Below are 24,517 nucleotides of genomic sequence, written 5' to 3'. Positions count from 1 at the left end.
TGTGAAAATTTCCTTGCTCTGTTAAACATCATTTGGGAAATATTTTTTTTTAAAAATTCAAATCAAAATATTGATTACAACTGCACACAAAAATCATCTAAAATTAATTGTGCAGTCTTATGATGCCCTACGATCTTATCCTACTTTAAAAATTCATGGTAATAAGGCAGAAGGATCTTTTTAATGAATGAGCCGATCCAGGTGAAACTGAAATGATTTGTTCAAATCAAACCGGTTTGAACCTATGTTAATGCTCACAGACCTTTTCTTGTTACATTATTATTAGAAAAAAAGCCACTTCAATTTTGATTTGTTGACTGTGGATGTGGAATTACTGTGGATGTTGATGTGGAATTACTAAAATGAATTATTAAAGTCACAATTAAAGTTTACATCTTGTGAAGAAAATTTTTAAAACATAATTTTGTCTCTTTTGCTTTTTATTAAACAGTTGCATTTGTATTGATTAAGGTGATATATATATATATATATATATATACAGTTGAAGTCAGAATTATTAGCCCCCTTCGAAATTTTTTCTTCTTTTTAAAATATTTTCCAAATGATGTTGAACAGAGCAAAGGAATTTTCACAGTATGTCTGATAATATTTTTTCTTCTGGAGAAAGTCTTATTTGTTTTATTTCGGCTACAATAAAAGCAGTTTTACATTTTTTTAAACACCATTTTAGTGACAAAATTATTAGCCCTTTTAAGCTATATTTTTTCTTGATAGTCTACAGAACAAACCATCGTTATAGAATAACTTGCCTAATTACCCTAACACGCCAAGCTACCCTAATTAACCTAGTTAAGCCTTTAAATGTCACTTTAAGCTGTATAGAAGTGTCTTGAAAAATATCTAGTAAAATATTATTTACTGTCATCATGGCAAAGATAAAATAAATCAGTTATTAGAGATGAGTTATTAAAACTATTATGTTTAGAAATGTGTTGAAGAAATCTGCTCTACATTAAATAGAAATTGGGGAAAAAATAAACAAGCAATCTAATAAGTTAGGGGGGCTAGTAATTCGGACTTCAACTGTATATATATATATATATATATATATATATATATATATATATATATATATATATATAAATATATATATACTAGCCAAACTTCTTCTGAGTGTGATATGTTTTGCATACTAATGAAGCATTTTTGCAGAAGTAGATGAGGCTCGTCGAAAATTAACTTGCAGTGAAACTTCCTGTAAGCACAGAATTTGCAAGTCTTATGCTTTTTAATGTTGTGCAGAGAAATAGTAGAAAAAGAGGATGTATGTATGGGTGCGGCCAATGGAGGACAGGAGAATAATTGACAAGTGACGAATTTCACTAAACTCCACTTGTTAATATCAGATGCCAATATAAGTCAGGAAAGGAAAAAGTGTGCACCCAACTGAATGTAACTCTTGTATTCCATTCAGGATAACAGAATTCTGCAAATTGAATTATTCATTTGTATACAAAAAAAGGCTAATATGTTAAACCTTAAAGAAAAACCTCTCCTGACCTTTTTTAATTGAACATGCATGGAATTGATTGCATATTCCAACAGAACCACTCGAGTTGACTAGTTATTTAAAAAAACTACAGTAACCAAGAGACTAAATAAACCATTGGAGCAGGAGACAGTACAGTTCAGATTTTGATCCAAGCCCGGTACCAGAACAAATCGTGAACATAACATGAAAACAGGTCATGATTTATGATTATTTTGAATAATCTATATTTAAATTCTCCACCCCATTTAATTCAAATGGACTAAAAGATGGTCAGATCTTTTCAATGCATTAGCTGATCCAGATCGCAAAACTCTCCTAAATGATCTGTTCAGCAATTAGACTGGCTTGACTTTTGATTACAGCCTTGTTCATACTGAGGATGATAACAAGAAGAACAGAAAAAGATTTAATAAAAAGTGCCTCTATATGCAATAGAACAGCAGCGTCTATTCCACGACTATAATGATAATGACACAGAGGAAGCATTATTGTATTCTCTTTCAGGATTTTTTCCAGCTGGTCAAGAATAAAAACACTGATAGGCAATCAGAATTCACACTGCTTCAAAGGGTTCATGCATTTAAAGTGACAGACAAAATGCACAGTGTACCTAGAATAAACAAGTGTGTCATATATAATGCAGATGAGAGATTACTAGGTTTAATACTTTTGTGATTCTTCTGAACATTTAACACTTTAGAATTAGGGCTGAGCAATATTGGAAAAATCTTACATTATAAAAGTTTGTTTTGCTGTAATATACACACACTGGCCACTTTGTTAGGAATACCTGTCTGACTGCTCTTTAACACAAATTTGTGATCAGCCAATCACAAGGCAGCAACTCAATGCATTTAGACATGTAGACATGGTCCAGACGATCTGCTGCAGTTCAAGCAGAGCATTAAAATGGGGAAGAACGGTGATTTAAATGACTTTAAACATGTTATGGTTGTTGATGCCAGATGGGCTGGCCTGATTATTTCAGAAACTGCTGATCTAATTGGATTTTCACGCACAACCATTTCTATGGTTTACAGAGAATGGTCTAAAAAAGAGGAAATATCCAGTGAGCGGCAGTTCTGTGAGAGCAAATGCCTTGTTGATGCCAGAGGTCAGAGGAGAATGGCCAGACTGGTTTGCAATAATGTCAATATAGACCAAAATCTCTGAGTAATATTTCCAAAACCTAACAATCAAACTTAATAACATTGTCATCATTGTAGAAATAATTATATTGAAGGTGACGCAGTGAGTAGCATGATCTCCTCACAGCAAGAAGGTCGCTGGTTCGAGCACCTGCCAAAGACATGTGCTATAGGTGAATTGGTTATGCTAAATTGACCATAGTGTATGAGTGTGAATGAGAGTGTGTGGATGCTTTCTGGTGATGGAATGCAGCTGAAAGAGCATCCATTGCGTAAAACATTTGCTGGATAAGTAAGCGGTTCATTCCGCGGTGGCGACCCCAGATTAATAAAGGGACTAAGCCGAAAAGAAAATGAATGAATGAACAATATATTTATAATTTAATCTTTAATAAATAAACTCATCCTGTGATAGGACTATTGCATATACACACATTGCAATATTGATGCTCAAAAGATATATTGTGCAGCCACACTTTGAATCATCACCAAATTCACTGCTATTACATGAAGAAGAGCAATCGGCCACATTTAAGGAAACATCTGCTTTTGTGTCCTCCTGAATGTCAAAGTTTTAGAAAGACATGAAAAGACATTTTTGGATGAACTAATCTTGTTATTAATGAGTACTTTTGAAACTTTTAAGGGGTGACGGGACGTCTGATAGGACGCTTGGGTCCCGTGCTGAGACAGGGTGAGTGCAGATGAAAAGGGGAGGTGTGTGGGGGGGCATGATGGCGGTTTATCACCTGTCACGCTAGCAGAAGTCAGCAAGTGTGAACAGTATGTGTTGTTTGTGCTGTGGAGAGATGGGTGTTTTTTCTGTCTCTATCCTTGGTGAACAAAGGGCTCTTTTCTTCGACGGGCTCTCCTGATGGGGCTGCGGTGGTGCGCGGGCCCCTCTGTTCTCAGCGCAGCCGCGACACTGAAAGAACGGCTCTCACCTCCTCCGGAGAGGCAGACAAAAAGCAACTCACAGACTCAGAATAGCAGCCTTTCAGAGGGCCGGCCACGCCACAAAGTCCTGCCAACATGCCATGACTGAGCCATTCTCTACTCCACTTCACCTCCTCCCCCCCAACAATGCCAAGGGCATCTACATGTGGGCAAAAAGGAAACTGTATTGATTTAGGAACATCAAATACTGCCCAGGAAAATGAACCTCATATTAGTGCACACAATTATATTTAGCGGGATACATAATGGCACAGGCGCACACACACATTGTCCCCTTGCCAGCTCTCTGTAGGCCTGTCTTCAGAGGGGACTTTGGGAAAGAAGGGAGAGACAGGAAAAGTGGGTCATACATGGCGAGAGGAAGAGAAAGAGAGTCAGAGAGAGGGAGGTAGAATTCCCCTGATCAGGACAAATGGATCAGTCACAGGCCTTGTTGCTTTCATCTGTTCTCAGTGGACAGCTAAACCTGGGACACACACACACACGCTAACACATGTACCCAGACACACACACACACACACACACACACACACACACACACACACACACACACACACACACACACACACACACACACACACACACACACACACACACACACACACACACACACACACACAACACACACACACACACACACACACACACACACACACACACACACACACACACACACACACACACACACACACACACACACACACACACACACACACACACACACACACACACACACACACACACACACACACACACACACACACACACACACACACACACACACACACACACACACACACACACACACACACACTGCCACATAATGCATCGTTATTTTCAAAAACAGTAAAGTATGTGAGGACTGATAGACAGTTATTTTGTTACAAAAGAGAGACGAAAGCGGACTGGACTGGACAAAAAAGTTTGTTTCCAGGGACAAAAGTTACGTTATTCAAAAATGCGCTCGGATCACATGTGCAGAAGAACCAATCAAAAGTTTTAAGATTGAGGAATCAGTTAAAACATTTTTTACAACTCATCAATCCTGCTATGTTGTTTGGTGAGTCAAATCAATCAAGTCAAATTAATTCAAACTACGAGTAAGTCTTTTGACTGATTCATTAAATTATTGACTGACTACGTTTACATGGACATCAGTAATCAAATTATTTGCCCTAATCTGAATAGTACAATAATGTGAGTGACGTCTTTACATAAGTTGCTTTTTGAACGTTCCTTTCATGATCTTGTTTTACATGTTATAGTACAAAGTTTGACCAATGCCAATGTGACAACATGCTATCCACATTTCCTCTGGACTTTCATTTTTAATTTGGCAACTTTAACCAAGTGGTACTCACTGTGGAGCCACATGGGCAGAGCAGAGCTCCAGCAAGGGGGAGCTTGAGCTCCAGTTACCCCCCACGCCCCCTCCGCCCCACATGGTAGACTCTTAATCAGAGTATTGTCTTAATTGCATTCAAATCAGATTTTTGGTGTCCATGTAAACGCCCTCACTGACTAATTAAATCTAACTACCCTGGTATGTTTTCAAGTGCAACCAACAAATATGAAATAATAAAACCAGTTTTCTATTTATCAAATTTGTATGAATCTATGTATGTTTGTTCGTATGGACCTTTAGATCCAGTATGTAGTACAGTGCAACACACTACTGTAAACACTCCTGCATTGTGTGTGTTTTTTTAGAATGAATGAATACAACTTACAGACTCCTTTTGGATATACTTTAATTACCAAGGTTGCATTAAATTAATAAAAAGTGACCACATTAATTTATAGATGTTACAAAAGATTCCACTTCACATAAAAAAATTGCTCTGACCTTCTATTCATCAAATAATCTTTTATAGTCACCACAAAAACGAAGCAGCTCAACTGTATTTAACATGAATAATAAAATAAAATGTTTATTGAGGGTCAAAGCAGAATCTTATGATTCTTATGAAGAATCACGTGATCCTAAAGTTGAGGATAGCTCCTAAAACAACTTTGCCAATCTTCAGAGGAACTCATTCTCTGTTCCCATTCATAATGGTTATTTTTCAAGAGAATGGTAGGTAGAAACATTCATGCATTTCTGTGTGTGCATCCAGTCAGATTGACCCTGATAAGGGCCACAGATGACAGACTTAGGAAAGACCCCTGAGACCACCCCCCCCCCCCCACACACACACACACACACACACACACACACACACACACACACACACACACACACACACACACACACACACACACACACACACACACACAAATACCTTTTAATATCTCTAAATCTCCAGAGTGGATAGTGCTGAAGGTCACGGCGAGAGGTTGTTCGTAATCAACCAGGACAGACTGAACGAAACACGTTGAAGAGTAAACCAAAACTCATGTTTCTCACATCTTCACTACAAAAAAACTCAAATCTGGGCCGCTGACCTTGGGAACTCAAAGTGTTAAGCAGGTTTATGGCCTTTAGATTGAAATTCATTAATAAGGGAGATAGGGATTAAAATGCAGAGAGTGGATTTTAAATATTGAAAATTCACAGCGGAGCCACTTCACCGAGAACTCCATACTAAATACAGCGCTGATTGAGGACGGCGCGGGAAGGGCCGCGTTCAGAAATGGAATTTAGATAATAGTAATTATACGGCTCACCCACTGTCTCTGTCCCCAACTGCCACAAACCACCTGAATTCACACAGAAAGCTGATGGAGAACTCCATCAAATATTAATAACAGGCTGTGTGGTTCCAGTCCAAATGTATTTGGGCGCCCTGGCACGCTTCTATGTGCGTGTAGGCATGCAAAAGAGACTATTTTTCGTGTACACTGTTAACATCATGCCGCATTTGACCCCCCCTCATCCCCACTGCTTTCTCTCTCCATCACGTGTGAGTGTGTGTGTGTGTGTGTGAGCGAATCCGCTTTTGTATGGTGTATACAGCTGAGGTCCTAATGCATTTAGCTGCCCTGGTGTGTGTATAATTGAGAAGCCCAGCAGGAGAGGTTGCAGGTAGCCAGGTTCCCCTCCTCCTCGTCTCTCCGTTTCCCTCTCTTTTCTTCTCTCTTTCTTTCCCCTCGAGAGCCCACTTGGCTTTTGTTTACGCTGCCGGTGTGCGGTTCATGCTGGACAGAGTGGCGCAGTGAACAACACAAGGCGTTTTACGTCTCAAACTGACCGTCTGATTCCGGTGCGACCCAGGTCATTGGGGTCAGAAGATCTGCTCAAGTGTACGGCCATAAGCTTACCATTCAAAACCTTGAACTTATGACCTTTTGACCTCTGGGTCAGCATTGGAGAGCCAGAAGCACTCGCTGGGAACATCAGGGTCAATGTGGCTGGAGTTCATCAGGAAGGTGGGATGAATTATACAGCAGGTCAGGCTCCACCGAGTAAGGGGACTCCAAAGCACATGTAGACCGAAAAGAAAACGCAGTAAAGATTGGAATCTGGTGCTGCCAGGGGGCAGTGTTGGCCTGACAGTGGGTCGGGTGTAGTAAGATTACACGGCTAAGCAACTTTAAGTGTTTGATTGGACCGGTGTGAGTGAACTTCAGGAGAAATCAAGTTAGAAATGCAATAGTTCTGCAGTCAGAAGGTGACTATGAGATTAGAGAAGCTGTGCACCCAGAGGTGTTCAGCTTTCTAAATCAGTGAAAGCTGCATCCAGCAGCTTTAGCAAGAAAAACTGCGGTCATCAGGCTGCACAGACCATTAGCCAGAGTCTGCAGTTTGCCACAGAGAGGACAGAATCTGCAAGAACCCGGGTGTAATTTACAAACCGACACTCAGGAAAGTCTGACATGTTTTGCTGCTTCTTGGGGAAAAGGAGTTCGGGTTGGTTATTTTGGTTTCAAGCAAACGCCTAACAATAAGCTCTGAACTGGATTTCATACAACTTTACAAGTGTGACAAAGAAAAACTTAACCCTCAAAACATGAAAGTTTCCTAAAATAGGCTCTATGCACAGCTAGAGTTTTTCAGCCAATGATAAACCTCCGGTGAAAGCTTTATGTGGCTATTTTCAATGTCATAAGGTTCCTTTTACAGCATCAATAATGTAATGTAATTACAATACATTCAGTTGAATAGACTTAAGCATTCATTTAGTTGTTCAAGCGTAAAGCGAGATGAAAGACTGTTAACTGCTAGCGCCGTCAAGCTGGATTTATACTTTCGCCTGGCACAGCATTGTGTACCTTCACTGACTGCGCGCGCACCTCACGTAAGGGACAAGGCTTTTATACTTGCCGCAATCGTTGTTGTGATTTTCTTTAAAACGACAGAGGGCGGTCAAAAGAAACTGACCTTAAACTTATCCCTCAGGTATTTCCAAACCTTTTAACAAAAACTTTCTTCTTTCCCAAGGTTGTTGCTATTTCTAGCCAAGAATTATTGCTCATCTGGCTATTTCTATGATCAGGGATCATAAAGATGTCTGTACAGTCGTTCTGTTTCAGACAAAATCTCTTCAGAGTGGTTCATATTCAATTCAAATCAAACATGGTGCCACGCACACCGTGTTAGCTCGAGTCTCAAAAAATGCTGTGCGCACCGGCAACTGAAATCATGTCGCGCACACCCAAAGCAAACATCCACAAACTCTGCGATGACGTCACATTCACCGTGCGCACTTAAGCGAACAAGCGGACGTGTTGAGTATAAACCAGGCTTCAGGATCAGCAGATGAGAAACTCCATTGAAAACTGGGGTAAAATAAACTGTCATATTTTAAAGACATGGCGGGGGGAAAAAGAATTTACTGCAGTGCTTCTCGTCTAGTTTGAGACCCACTTCATATCGTATATATATCAGGCAGTGAAGATCACCAACCTTTAAAGAAATCAAACCTTAAACTTTGCGATTTTGTAATGAAAAGACAGTTCACCACAAGTCCTGAGGCTGCTTGGCTAAAATGAAAAGTTTATGTGCATATAGCCCATTTACTGACTCTCAAATAGTACCAAAACTTTGAGTTTCTTTTTACACAGAGAATAAAATAACATATTTTGAAGAATATATGATGTCTGTAATGGAGGACAGTGGTGTGAGTGAGGGGGTGGAGAGATTTAGGGTGGCTTTATCTCCTATAGTGCAGCCAGCCACCAGGGGGCTCTAAAATGTTTTGGCTTCACTTTCAATACTTGTAAAGCAAACTTGTGCTTAACACAAATGAAGTTTAGCAGACTGCAAAGGTGCCATTTTTCATAAAGTGGAAGTGAATGACTAGGGATTAGCACCATAGTCTGTCAAAACCCAAGCAGACTATCCATGAATATTCAAATGTACACATGACATTTTCATAGCTGCTTTCTACGACATCTAATGTTACTGTATGTTTAAGAATAGACTGAGTACACTGCAACAGTCATCAAATATTCTTTTTTCCTCCTATTTATTGGGAGTTTGACAGCCCCAATAACAATAATATATTCTTCACTGTATGGCAAAATAAGTCATACTTTAAATGCACGCGGACACACACAGATAAAATATAAACTATTTAAGCCTGTCATTTAAAGATGAATTTTCAGCATCGTTACTCCAGTTTCACTTGATCCATGATGAATCATTTAATGCTGATTTTGTGTTGAAGAAATATTACTGATGTTGAATCATTCTAAACTCTTTCCCAATGCATCTACAGTATATTAGAAGCACATGCTCTTACTATTGAGAATACCTTCATCAGAATGAAGAGCTGAACAGAGTAAGACTGTTGGTTTGTTTAGGATGTGTAAAACAGTGGCAGAACTGAAGGCAGGGTTATGCTCAGTGTCAAGCAGACGTGTCCGGTGTCTCATTCTACTCCTCGGCCTGGTCTACTCTTTGTACTGTAACACACACCTTTGGCCCTGTGCCACTCACCGGAGCACTCACCTACAAGCGGAAACATCAACGGCTTCCTTTTGTTGCCAAGGCTCTTGTAGAACTATACGTTTCTACATGCAAATGTTGCAATACCTCTATTGCCTGCTCACTATTAACATGGGGTGTGATGAGATATTCTGCTATGAGATTACCATGCCAGTGTGTGAGGGTGAAGTAAAAGACACGGCTACATTTACCAAGATCAGATAAGCAGACACAAAGGGTCACAGCTTACAAGCTACAGAACACAGTACAAGATACATTAATTATATAATAAAGGCCAAACCAAGCGATTGGGGAGATTTTACTCTACTTAAACAAAAAAAGAAGTTATTTTGGTATTTTAGGACAGTTGATTATACAATATTATGGGAGATACACTAATGTGAAGTAGCACAAAACTTTGGGGTCGGTGAGATTTATTCAAAGAAGCTTCTTTTCTGCTTACCAAGATTACATTCATTTTAGTGCTTCCCATCTTTAGACTTTACTTGGGTGGACCGCTCAGGTATATTAACTGCGGCCCCTGTATATTTAATGACATTTATTTTTTCATTATTATCATCTTTTTACACTTTTTTTGTATTCAATAGCCAAACATCCACAATCGATTAACCAGTGGAAAATCTCCTCTAGCCCTACATGTTTCCTACTCCTAGTTGTGTGTGTGAGAACTGTCAACACTCCCCCACAGACAATCTCACATGTTCTGCAGAGATGTGCGCTTTTGAGACTTAAAAATGTGTCCATCCAGGGTTTCTAAATTTCCTAGAATGTCCGGATTTTGGTTTTTGTTTTCGCTTTCTGGCATCACTAACATAGTTCTCTTGTGTCCACAGAATATAACGTTCCCTATAATTTAGTCGACTCTCCAATGTGATAAATAAACTACTAGTCAGTCAACAATTCCAACTGTAAAAATATTACGTCCAGCTGAAATGAGCAGCCTAATATACTTTAAAATGCCACCCTGAAATAAAAAATTAGGCTTAGTCCCTGTTTTTAATAGCTTTAAATAATTATAAAATGTATTTTTTATAAATTTGTAGCATCATCCAACCTTATGACACTTTCAGGAATTTGAGGTGTTATAGGCTGTAGCACTGAATTAATGAAGACTTAAGAACAGATGACTTGCAGAGAATAATAACAAATGTGGGTCCTGCAGCTGTATTTAAAATGTAAATACAGCGCACGTGGTCATGACATGCAAAGGTGAGCGCAGAAAAAGTGCACAGCAGCACACCTATTCAAAGCAATTGTCAGCGACAAATTATAGGACTACAAAATATCATTGTTATATACAGAGTAGCCTAGGTAGGTCTACAATTACATCCCTGAAATTCCTGTTAAAAAAAATAATAAAACTTTACGCAAATGTATAATGGGCTGCCCCATTGAGCTCGGAAAATATGTAAAATCCATATTCATACGGAAGAATCACATCCCTGATTAATTCTTTGATCTAAACGACTCAAATAAACTTTTCTATTTATTCAGAGAGGATGAAATGACATCTAAACTTGCTGCAAAATATATGTACACCGATAAAAAAAGGCTAATTAACTCATATGTCAAATGTCAATGTCAATTTTATTTATATAGCACTATTATACACAACAAAAGGTTAACCAATGTGCTGAACAAAACAAATCACAAAGAAAACGTTTAAAATTATAGCTAAAACAAAAAAATTCTCACTGATAGTTATTACAGCTAAAAACAAACAATTCTCACTGATAAAATGCCAAATCCAAAAGGTGAGTTTTCAACCTACATTTAAAATAAAATAAACATACAGAGATGATATAGACCGAATACAAAGGGGCAGAACATTCCACAATCTAGGACCAGCTACAGCAAAAGCCCGGTCACCCCTGCAATTCAGCCTCGACTTTGGGATGTATAAAGGTCTCTGGTTAGATGACCGAAGAGACCGACCAGGCTGATGTTCAGTCAACAGGTCTGACAGGTAGGAAGGAGCCAGGACATTTAGTGATTTAAAAAATAGGAGAAGAATTTTAAAAATGACACGATAGTGCACAGGCAACCAGTGCAAAGAGCGTAAAACTGGTGTGATGTGGTCATATTTTTTGGTACCGGTTAAAAGCCTTGCAGCAGCATTCAACTGTGGGCAGGATAGAGTTGACGCATTTGCCATAATTAAATAATCTACACTTTTTATTCTTGTAACTATTACACTTTTTAAAGATTTTTATTCCATAGATGGTTTAATTCATCAAAATTTTATTTGATGATGTTGATATTTTACATATTTTTTACATATCTAACATACTTTGACAAAACTGTACAAAATGTCAGCAGCAGATTTTACCTTTCAGTGGGTGCACATGGCTCCTGAATAGAATAAACGTAAAACAAATACTGGATTTCTTTTTCTATTTTAACAGTCTTTAAAAAAAAACCTTCCACTCATTGAAAAGAAACAGTGTCATAATAAATAAAAAATATTGTTAATAGTCATTTTTTTGTCACTTGTAGGCAACCATGTGCCGTGGGTACAAGGTGTGCTTCAATCCAACTACACTGCAAGTATATGTCAATCATGTAGGAAGCACTGCATTCAGTTATTAATGAAATTGTATTTCTGTCATGCAAAGTCAAACTTTTCCGCAATCATTTCCCCAGTTTTTAAATCTCACACGATCCCTTATAAAACATAATTGTTATTTTGGTTTGCAGCTTAAGAGACTTTTGGATAAACAGAACTAACAGTGAAACACTGATTACAGCCACTTTCCCTTTCCCAACATCTATGAATGAAACGAAACGGGTGAATGAATCAATGGCAGATCGCATTCAGAGTCAGTCAGATTAGATTAACATGATAGAGAGATAAGTGCACAGAGCATAAGGTCACTTGGACAAAGCAGTTGCAAAGAAAAGGCACTCAGCGTGAACGTCTTTAGTATATTTCCATCTCCAAGGCCACCATATGACCTCAGATTGATCAGGGTCAAGATGTCACCACTTAAAGTGAGAGGAAAACAAACATTTGGTCAGGAAACAGGTCAGACATCATTGACAGAGGCACATTTGCAACTAAATCCTCACATTAGAACTCTTTGTATAACTTTAGTGCCCAGACCTTCAGTTTGAAAACTTAAGGGTTTTGATGCAACCACTGTAGCAGCTGCTCCATGCAGTGTATTCGGGATCAGAGTATATGCAGGAATCCTAAAGGTAATATCAATACCTTTTTAAGACTTTTTAAAGACCTTCTCAGAATATTTAAAGACTCCACCACTTCAAGTTCTAATCGGTATCAAAACTTTAACTTAATAAACAGTTGTAGTTAAATAAATCAATGGAGCACCCATGCAACAGAACTCGGAAGATAAGCTCGGAAGAAACCCAGCTTGAAAGAATAAATTGTGCCATTGTTTTCAGCGACTGGCTTCAACCACAGTTTGAACTCGTCTTACTAAAACCAGGAGTACGCAAACTTACATTTTCCCATTTTGCCGTCTGTTTCGCTCTATGGTATCGCTACATGCGGAGAGCGTCACAACACCTTCCCACAATTGTCGCAAATAACATGACATCACTCAGAAAGAGGAGCATTACAGACACACTCAGCCCAAATCAATCGTGTGGAACTAAGAAAATAAATATATATATTTATGCTTTTTTGAAGTCAAATACTTTGGACAAACAAAATTTAAGAACTTGTAAAAACCCGATTAAGACTTTTTAATACTTTTAAAGGGCCCTAATTTTCCCATAATTGATTAATCAACTTTTACTACTTTTTCAGACCCTGCAAACACCCTGTCAGAACTAACAACTTGGACCTCAAAAAATTGTTAGACTGTTTTTAGATTAATGGAATGTTTTGAAAGAAAGCAAGGTAACACTTTATAACTACACACTATGAATCATTTATTAAGCATTAGCAAATAGCTGATTCATTATTTGTTAAACTCTACATTAATAGATGTTAGTAGTTTATAACCAAATCTACAAATGTTGTATTCTTGACTTATAAACACGTTTAATGTGCTTAATGACTGTGTCTTCATACTTTGTTACTGATTCCTTTTCCGTTTCTGAATTAAGTATTATGTACAAACCATTTTTTAACATTAAATAGATTTTTGTGCAAGTTTATAAACAAAAACAATTAACAGTACAAAATTGACTAAAAAATAAAAATAAATCACATTATAACCCACATATTGTGCAACACACAGTATGTGATGCACATAAACAATATGTGATGTGCATTCATTTTACAAATTAAGCATATAAACAGGTCAGTACCGAAGGTCGAGGTTGGCAGCATGGTGTATTACGTCAAATAAATAATGAAAAGAAAAAGGAAAAAAAAAAGAAAAATTGAAAGAGATAGAAAAGGAGAAGTACTAAAGTGTATATATTAAACTGAATATGCTAAGAGGTGGCACGTTCACAAACCAGTTATATAGGAATAATTGGTGTTTTTTTAAAGATTGTTCAGAATGTGTAAGTAAATGAATAATAAACTATTCAAATGAACATCTTATTCAGGCTTATATTAATAGTTACTTTGTGTTTTAATAAATGCTTAAATTCATCCAGTTTTGTGACCTAATTTAAAGCGAGGACTATTTATGCTTTAGAAATTCCTTATAAATGACAATTAGAGGCTTGGTTATATACTAAAAAGGAAAAAATAGAAAACAAACAACTTTATTCATTTCTAGTCAATTAAAGATACACAAATAAAACAGTATCAAATTAACAATAAATATGTGCAATCTTTTCTAAAATAAAACTACTTTAAACATCGCTAAATAACACTCAAATGTTGTATCATATATAATATAGTTAAATTATTATATTGTTGTTTTATCTAATTTTATATTTCGACACTCCTGTTACTCAGCAATTTACAGTAATTAGATTTTTTAGTAGTCATTTATAAGGGATTTACAAAAGCATAAAAATTCACAAAACTGAAGTTGAGGTAGTAAAGCATTTATTAACATACAAAGTGACTATTAATATATGCCAGATAAATAAGATGTACAGTATAGTTTCTAATTTAAATAGTTTATTATTTATTTACTTATGCAATCTGAATGATTAAAAAAAAACACCAACTAGTCCTAAATAACTGGTGAGTAAATAACATTTAATTTTGCAATGAAAAATAAATTATTAAACAAAGTATGAAAATACAATCATAAAGTACATTATACATGTGCTTTTAAGTACAGCATTTGTAGCTAACATCTATTAATGTATTGATATGTATGAGTTAATGCTTAATAAATAATGAATCAACTATTTGCTAATACTCAATAAATGATTCATAGTGAGTAATTATGAAGTGTTACCTAAAGCAATACTGGGTTACACTTTAGTTTAGGTCACAATTCACAGTATTAACAAACCATTAACTAACACTCCTAGCTTAATAAATGGCAAATTAGCTGTTTATTAATAGTTAGTGAGGTAGAAGTTTGGTTTAGGTTTTGGGTAGGATTAGAGAATGCAGAATAAGATCATACTTTATAACTACTAATGATCAGTTAATAACTTAAAATCAAGCAGCATTAATCCATGCTATAAAACTACTGGCTTATTACCTGCCTATTATTAAGCAATCTACAGCATAAGGTGCTATGTTATATAAACAAACATGGCATGACTTGGAAATAGAGGTAAACTCTGAAGCTTGTGCAAACACCCACATTTCTACGATCAACTACATTTTAACTGTTGTTCTCTTGCCATTCTGGTAACCATTTCAACTGTTTTAACATTAACCAGTACTGCTAAAACGATAAAGCAAATCTGCATATAGATATTACCTTTTATTCTTCTTCTAACAACTAATAAAACAATGTGCAATGAAGAAAAGTGGATCAGCAAAAATACACATAGTAGCTATTGCCTCAATTCACTGTATCAGTCCTGTTCCTTGTGAATACAGCTTTGTTTCCATGCAGCAAGATTAAATATAAATATGTGTGTTTCATTTAAAACACATATTTTTAATTTAACTTCAAAGCCTGGAGGAATAAATAAAAAAAATCCTCATCAAACATAAAAGTGCTTGTATATCAGGAATGTATCTTCGAGTGGACTGTTACAGTGGAACGAATTTCGACACAAAAGGAAAGCATCGCTCTTGGTGTGCAATGTTGACACATTGCTGGCTTATCTGCAGGATTGCTACCATAAATAAATATAGCAGTGTTTGACAGCTGATAAGCTTAAATCACAGTCGCACTTGTAGGTCAGTGTGTCTATCATGCAGTCTAGCCATTTACAGCCTCTATATTCCTCTCTCCGCACAGCTCAAGCTTTTCTGTAGTCAAGACATCAGCCTGCCACAAATAAGAAGCGGACTTAACCGATTGGAGTCAAGACCGCTGACTGCATAGGAAACTAGATCTTGCAATGTAATACTATATTGATCTCTTTTTCTCTCAAACACACACACACGCGGCAAGCACCCCGGCAACCAGAGCATGGCGGCTGGCTGAGGCGATGGGGGAAACAGAAAGTAGCCTGTAAATCCTGTTTACTTTGCGGTGAATCTGTAAAGTGGGATAAGAAGCACAAAGAGCAGTCAGTGGTGCATGACACGCAGACATATGGCGGGGAGAGGCGTCCAGCTGTTTCGCTGTCCTGGGGTTACAGTAATGAGCCGGAGGCTTCATTGAGCAGACTGAAGCCTCATCAATCCCTTTTCACCAGTAAGCCTCAACACTTCCAAACGCCATTCCCGCACACCTCATATCAGACTCGCACGAGCACAAACCACCCTCAGACAGGCCTCCGGAGCGTCTGCTTTTAGCATCCTTGACATTATATTCTGTGGCTCAACCCTTTGCTCTCTGTGGCCTTTCCAGATGGACCGCGGTTCAGCATCAGTTCAAGCAAGCTAAATTCCGTCAGAAGTCATCTCTCGAGGAAACCTACCATTGGATTTCAAGACTTTTCGTGGATAAAGTATTGAATTAAATCAAATATACAAGGTTTTGTGGTGGACAAGAGCATTTTTGGGCGATGTGTTGTACTTAAAGATTCAGGAATGGCAACAGAAAGGGTTTGATTCCAGCATGAGTCATCACCATTTTGAGAGCACATGACACCGCTCTGTGGCAACATTATTTTAAAAATGAAAGACAACCAATTCCTATAACTTTATTTATAAGAATTAATATAAATGAATACACACACTTTTCACAAACATCTCGCTTGTACCCCTATACAGTTGAAGTCAGAATTATTAGCCCCCTGAATTATTAGAGCCCGTTTATTTTTGCCCCCAATTTCTGTTTAATAGAGTGAAGATTTCTTCAACACATTTTTAAATATAATAGTTTTAACAACGCATTTCTAATAACTGATTTATTCTATCTTTGCCATAATGAAAGTAAATAATATTTGACTAGATTTTTTTTCAAGACACTTCTATACAGCTTAAAGTGACATTTAAAGGCTTAACTAGGTTAACTAGACAGGTTAGGGTAATTAGGCAAGTTATTGTATATTGATGGTTTGTTCTGTAGACAGTCAAAAAAAAATTTAGCTTAAAGCGGCTAATAATTTTGACCTTAAAATGGTGTTTAAAAAATTTAAAACTGATTTTGTTCTAGCCAAAATAAAACAAATAAAGACTTTCTGCAGTAGAAAAAATATTATCAGACATACTGTGGAACTTTCGTTGCTCTGTTAAATTAAATTTGGGAAACATTTTTAAAAGAAAAAAAATTAATAAATCAAAGGGGGGCTAATAATTCTGACTTCAACTGTATTAATCGTCACCTTAGATTTATAAGGTTCTAGCTGACATTTTTGTCAAAATTGAGTTATTGACATTCTTACTGATTTAACGACAACTTAATTACATTATGGGATGTTTTTTTATAAGTTGTTTACATTTTAAGACTTTTTATTTAAAAAAATAAATAACAATGTTACACATTTACTGTTTGCTATGGAATGCAAAAACATTAAAGCTCATTATCTCAAAATCATTCAGAATGCAGATAGAACCTTATAATTCCAAGGTGACGATACATCACATTTCTGAAGGATCATGTGACACTGACACCTAGTTAAAAGTTAAAAACTGAAACTATATTTTATAATACAACGGGTTTTTTTTTTATTAATTAATTTTTTAATTAATTTTATCAAATAAAGGCATCATTGGTAAGATAAGATGAAAGGCAAGCTGAAAACGAATGTCAGTGACCTCAAAGTCTGAATGCATATTAAATATTATAAATGCATTAGTGTAAATAAAGTCCAGAATTGCCTTAAGAATACCAGTTTATATTTGATGCAATTGATTAGGGCTGCACATTATTGAAAAAATATTAACATTGTGATATATATTGTAATATGAATACATTTTTACCTTCATAAAAGATTTCATATCCTTATTTGGAAATAATTTATTTTATTTGATTGACTGGGATGGTTCTGCAGTGGGAGTGTATCTCCATAAAATATAATAAACAATCTATAAAATATTTGGGGTCCCCTGACACATATTCGTTGTGGTCTGTGCTATTTGCAGTAAGTTACTGTATTTGCATGTGTTGTGAGTATTTTCATGCACACGTTTAGTCAGAGGTTGATGAATTTATCTTTACCATTTGCATCTCCATAAAATATAATAAACAATAAAAAAAAATTTATAGGAACCCGAAGCATTTTTATTGTGGTCTGTGCTATTTGCAGTGCCTTTCTGTATTTGCATGTGTTGTGTGTATCTTCATGCATAACAATCTATAAACACAATCAAGAAAAAGATACAACTGAAATAAAGTGTTTTATCGTTTTCCGAGTCTAACAGTATTCAAGTACAGTAACTGATTAATAAAACTAATTCAATAAAATTTATCCAGTTAAGGTCAAAAAAGGAACACTTCCTTATACACGAATGTTTTTAAAATCATTATATGAACACATGTATCAAAAACACATGCAAATGATCAATTATAATACAAACTCAACTTTGCATATATCCTGCGATTTGACTATTGCGAATGATCACATTGCCATATCGATGCTGAAATGAAATATTGTGCAGCCTAACAATTCATTATAATTACTACAAAATATTCTTTTCCCACCCAACCAAAATCCAGTATGTCATGGACGATAAACTTTAAAAGTGTGGTAATTACAGCAGCAAACAGCATGTAACCCACAGCACAAGCAAAACAACAATCCCAGCATAGTTTCCTTGAGAATCCCACAGATAAGCCTCACTGACATGCACCTCACAGCTGGTGGATACTAAACTCAGCTGAGCTCATCCGAAAAAATCCCATCCACAATTCCACCCAACCTCTCGTTCACAGAGAGATGCACCACAACATTATGTTATTAACCTCGCAAAACTTCTCTCAGATGTTCGCAACATGGCCAAGTAATTTACATGCTGGACGCGCCAGCGGTAGCATATGCTTGACGCGCTGGGTGCATTGCCAGAGAAAATGGAGTGGTCATTATCATTCTTAATAGCATTCGGAGTTAAATCAATGTAGTTTTAATTGCGGCTACAAAACTACAAGCATCCCATGGCATGATGAACCTGGGTCTGCTGATAGAGTATAGTGGTTGACCGGCGAGTGAGTGTTGTGGTGTGTTGTAGTGGGGTTGGGTTGGATTGGGGGTTAAAGGCTTTTCCTAACGCTGCTGATCTCCGGCTCATGATGTGCAGAGATGGAGCGGCTTTCCATTAAGCCAAAACTGGAATGAAGAAAAAAAATAAAGCACACACTCATTTGTTTATTTGGTGGCCTGTTTCTGACTTCTCACCAGTCAAATAAAGAATATAAATAATAACACAATGCATCACAGAGAGAAGGACTGGGCGATATGACACAAATCTCATTACATGAAACAAGTCATCTCACTGATTTGTCTTGATAACGCCATATAGCAAGATATTCAATCACTTAATATTTCATTCAACCAATTAATAGTTGGTCACATGTAAAGGACTTACATTATAGAATGTACTCAATCATATATGAACATATTTCTCCCTTTATTTAGATGTTTGACTAAACTTAAAAATATTAAAACAATAATAAAGTATATAAACACTTTCTAAAAAATGTCTGATATATAAAATTAAATATTGCTAAATAAAATGCAAGATATTTCATGTTTCTAACTGCGTTAAAAAGTATTACCAATGAGTTTTGTGACATCACGAAATGAAAGATAGAGCATTATATGAGATTATAGCCTTTTATTTTGTCCAAACTATATTAATTTTCATATTGAATATATACGTGATCAGATTATAAAGGGCACCTATTTTACCCCTTTTTTAAGATTTAAGATGAGTCTTTTGTTTCTCCAGAATGTGCAAAGTTTCAGCTCAAAACACCCATCAGATTACTTATTATACCTTTCAGAATATTAGACTTTTCTGCTCTGAACATTATGTAGCTGTTTTTGTGGCCTGTGCCTTTATTGATAGTTCTCCCCACCCACCGTTCCCACATGTCTGTCAGACTGTGTCTCAGTCTCCTGCTGCGCCAGATAAACAGCACAGTGACAGACATGAAGGAAGCAGATCTCAAGTAACGTTTGTGAAAATAATACAGTAGGAACTTTCCCAATGATTATTTGATGTATTTGTTGTGGAGTAAATTCAAGCCTTTCTGCAATGATGAGTCACACATAAAGTTTGCACACATGCAAAGACACAGCGCACCTGTTTAATATTGCACTGTTTTTGCACGCAAATGTGACAGGATGCACTTTAATATCCACTGCTGTATGGATATTCGTTATGTTCATCTACAAAATAAACCTGGTTTAACATCCACAAACAAGGATTGAAGCGTCTCCTTTTATAATTGTACTGACATGCGGCTGTGGTGATAAAGTAAAGACGGTAAAATCGCTGTAATTCATTGCAAACATGCACTGTTTTAAAAATATTTTAAACTTGTAAAGCTCGTTCTTGATCACATTTGATGATGATTGATGATCACAGAGAGATAAACAGATCTTTTAATCCCAGTTGCTTTCTGACGTCATGTCTTGTTGATACAAGTATACGTGTTAATACGGAGACATGTTAATACACGGCTGTCAATCAATTTGGTGGGCAGGAAAACCGCACTCCTACGTCGCCTTGCAGTGGGCCTCAAAATGGGAGAGATTTGGATCCTATTTTAATGTCAGGAAATTGAAAAAAATACATTAATTAATTAAAAATAAATTAAAAAAAGACCTGTTGAGTTTATATCACTCGATTATGACTGTGGAAACACTATACCTACTCACAGTACTGCCCAAACTTCTCACAAAAGATGATTTTCATCATAGGTACTCTTTAAGATTATTTGACTCTCTTGCACACTTGACTTATGAGTATCCTAATTTTAATTGTGTGTAAAAGATGTTGGTATTAAAATAAAAACATACTCAATGTATGCTTTTTATCAGTGGTTCTCAAACTGTGGTACAAGCATCACTAGTGGTATGCATGCTTCCTTCCAGTGTTACGCGGAGGAATCAAATATGTCATATGTACATGCTACATATATTTCAAAATTTATCAAAAATTATTTATGTATGAATATTAAGACATATCGCCTACATTTCTGAGGTATAGGCAACATTTCCAGGTGTTGATGAATAGGCTACTACAGTATATGTTAATACTTTACATTTGAGTACAGGAGTTTTTTTTTTACTTTTAAAGAACAGTAACCTTTTATTTTTAACTTTTAAAAGCACATTTTAATGTAAATATTAACATTTTATTTTTACACATAAGTAGAGTACAGTGTTAATGTTCAAACTATTTATAATGTTTAAAGTGGCTGACAATAATAAATAGTATTAGTAATAGGAATTAATCTGCCTAATTTTTTCAACTGTGCAGTGCTGTTGCTGTTTCATTGTGTGCTACTGTATTTCAATAGTGCCTATTATGGTGGTACTAGGAGAAACAATAATTTTTTGAGGTGGTACTACATAAAAAAAAGTTGGAGAACCACTGCTCTATATAGTTCTAATTTCTACTTGTAGGTTCAAGCATTGGCATATCTTTGTTTAAAAATCTATATTGGGTTTACTCTCATCATATCTACAGATTTACATTTGTAAAAAGCCCTTAGCTATGGTCTTTGGTCACAGAATATTTATTTAGTGTCTGTTCCTAAAGTGCAGACTGAGATAGGGAAAAAGGGTTTTAAATATGCAGCACCTTTTGCAAGGAACAATCTACAAACAAAGTTGCAGTTTAAAGAATTTATTTCAGTAAATGCTTTCAATAAAAAAAAGAGAATAAATGATTTAGAAATTGAAACAGATTGAACAGTGTGATTCATGTTAACTGTCAATTGTTTGTTGTCTGTTAGACCCATGTGACATGTATACTGCCTAATTTTGGCCAGGACACTCTTGTAAAAGAGATTTTTAATCTCAATGTGACTTACCTGGTAAAATAAAGGTTATAATAATAATAATAATAATAATAATAATAATAATCTAGTCTGTCCAGTGATTTTAGGAATAAATATATGATTCATCGCCAATCTTTACTTTTATAACCATTTTTTTATTTTACATCCTTAAAAATAAAAGTACTGTACTACTTTTGCTCAGGGAAAGCTGGATTCATATTTTAATAGTGTATCTGTACTTCCTTTACCAGTGAGGTTTAGTTAACATTTTCTTTTTATTAAATCAGCATTTACAAAGATTATTAAATATCATGTATATCAAATATCAATATCAAATAACAAATGAATTCCTCATAAATAAATAATGCATTAACAACATTTTATTGATGGGACCATACTGTAATGTTTTATCAATATCATTTCATATATTTCACGGAGAACAATTTCATCTTTATATCAGTAACTGATTCTTAGAATTAAACCAACAATTTTATTACATTTTTTTTAATTTGGGGGATATCTCCAAATTAAAATAAAAATCATCTAGAATCGTCTATATATGTCCATGACTTTTACAAACTTGAAAATAACACCAAAACGTACAATTTTGCATTTAAGAAAAAAGAGCCATTGCTCATATGCACCAAATACAGACACGGAAGCTATGATTCATTTGTACTAAACACAAAACATGACAGCCCCCATATCTAAAAATATACCACTTTTGCACAGGAAAGCATAAAGTGTGCAACACCACTCATCATTTACTCAGGGCAGAACTGTCCACCTTCACTTAATGGAAATACATGCATTGACTGATTCTATTCCTGCTAAATATATCATTAACTTTTAAAAAATAATAATAAAAATGGAAAATTAGAAAAATATGACAGTGACAAAGTGTTAAAAATATGACAGTGACAAAGCGTTAAATCTTGAGTTCCTTGAAGTGTTATAAAATGATCCTCTTATTCTGAACACTTTGCCCTGACAGCTGCAATTACAAGTTTTACAAAGTAGCACATGCACAACACATGCAACCCATAAACGGGGTCATATACACGCAGCTCAATGTTAAACAATCACCAACATTCAATACATTATGTTGATGGAGCTGTCACATGATATTGATCTCAAACTGACCTCTACACATAAGACTACAAGCAACTTTTGGATGTGTGTGTGTGCTTTCCTGGCCTTAGTCTGGCCCGTAGACGCTGCCGTGTGCAGTAGTAGAAGGATCATTCACATTGACACAGATGTGTGTAATGACAGCTGACGTGCTCGTCTTACCCGGAGAGTACAGCTTGGCGAGCTGTCGGGCCCCGGCGTGCTGTGGTCCCCAGCGAGGTGCGGTGCTGCGCGCGGCCGCCCCGTGCTCATTCCCGTTCGGATCCTCCTCCGCCATAGACCGATGCCTGATCTCCGTCTCTGACAGTAACGCCGCCGCCATGGTCCCTTATGATGGCCAGTTTTCAGAGAAAATGCATTAATAATGACCCTGTATCGTGCATTTAGTAATTAATACACAGGGGTTCAGGTTTAGCGGTGAATGACACACCTTTCTTGGTAAACCCACTGAGGTTCCTACTTCAGCGAAACACACCCGGAACTAAAATACGCACGAACTGCCTGTCTACCACTCCGCTATAATAAACAAACATACCTCGATAATTATTATTTACCTTGTTTCATCTCATGAGGCAAATGATAGATAATATTGCTCCCGGCGGGGACTCTGAGCAGCTCTTTAAACTGTCCGACAGCCTGAATAAAGTGAATATTCGCAAAACTTTTCCTCTGCCTGCTGCTGTGCTCTGATCTTAGGGACCGTCGTAAAAGACGCGTTTATAGTGTGAGAGGAAAAAGCCATTTTGATCACCGGCTACTCTTATCTAAGAATTATCATAATCAACAAAACGATTTTTGATGTTTAATCAAATGTACATTACAAAATCTGTAGGATTATACTGGCGTCGCCCCTTAATGTCAGCGAATCATGTCTGGGGTTTTACCAACGGTCCCTAACATCTCATGCGAGTCTATCGTAGTGCTCGAGACGCTGATAAGACACAAACGCCTCTAGTGAAATTATACGAGTACACATGACTACTGTGCTACCTGTTGATAAGAAATAGATAAGATAATCATGCTATCTCATGTTCAAGTGTCTGTTTGATTATGTACCGGCGATCACAGGCATGGACAATGATTTATAAATATTTCAAACAAACTCCACAAATAGCTTAAAGCTGTCGCAAACATATTAATTGTATACATCATACACGTTGCTTACATGTTGTTTGGAAACAAATCTGTCAAGCATTATCCTATATAATGCTGTAAAATGGAAATTTAATGTAATTACCCTGAATCTGATGAAAAAAAACTGCTTAAACTGGCCTAGGCTGGTTGGCTGGTTTTAGCTGGTCAACCAGGCTGGTTTTAGAGGGGTTTTGGCCACTTCCGGGCTGGTTTCCAGCCTGGTGTTAGCTGGTCAGGCTGGAAAGTGACCAGCTAAAACCATCTAAAACCAGCTTGACCAGCCTGGTTAAAGCTGGACATAGCTGGTTTTGGCTGATCATCTCCCAGCCTGACCAGCTAA

At 36.5% G+C, this 24,517-nt stretch overlaps 1 protein-coding gene across 3 annotated transcripts in view; it reads right to left on the bottom strand.

Moving 5' to 3' along the window:
- si:ch211-212o1.2 overlaps window positions 1-23,685 on the bottom strand; it is a 60,073-nt gene extending 36,388 nt beyond the window's left edge. Inside the window, exons 1-2 of one of the 3 annotated variants that reach the window (XM_005159088.6) lie at window positions 23,474-23,685; window positions 23,206-23,370 (exon numbers count right to left, since the gene is read on the bottom strand). In XM_005159088.6, coding sequence (XP_005159145.1) covers window positions 23,206-23,365 — 160 coding nt within the window. In that variant the 5' untranslated portion in view covers window positions 23,366-23,370; window positions 23,474-23,685. Of the gene's footprint in view, window positions 1-23,205 lie in introns of all 3 variants that reach the window. The other 2 variants (XM_005159087.6, NM_001080164.1) reach the window with 2 other exon arrangements.
- Between the last annotated feature and the right edge of the window lie 832 nt (window positions 23,686-24,517).

The sequence above is a fragment of the Danio rerio genome, chromosome 18 (genome assembly GCF_049306965.1).
Source record: "Danio rerio strain Tuebingen ecotype United States chromosome 18, GRCz12tu, whole genome shotgun sequence".
Classification (NCBI taxonomy): domain Eukaryota; kingdom Metazoa; phylum Chordata; class Actinopteri; order Cypriniformes; family Danionidae; genus Danio; species Danio rerio.
The sequence above is the reverse complement of the archived record's forward strand: the minus strand, read 5'-3'. Positions and strand labels throughout refer to the sequence as shown.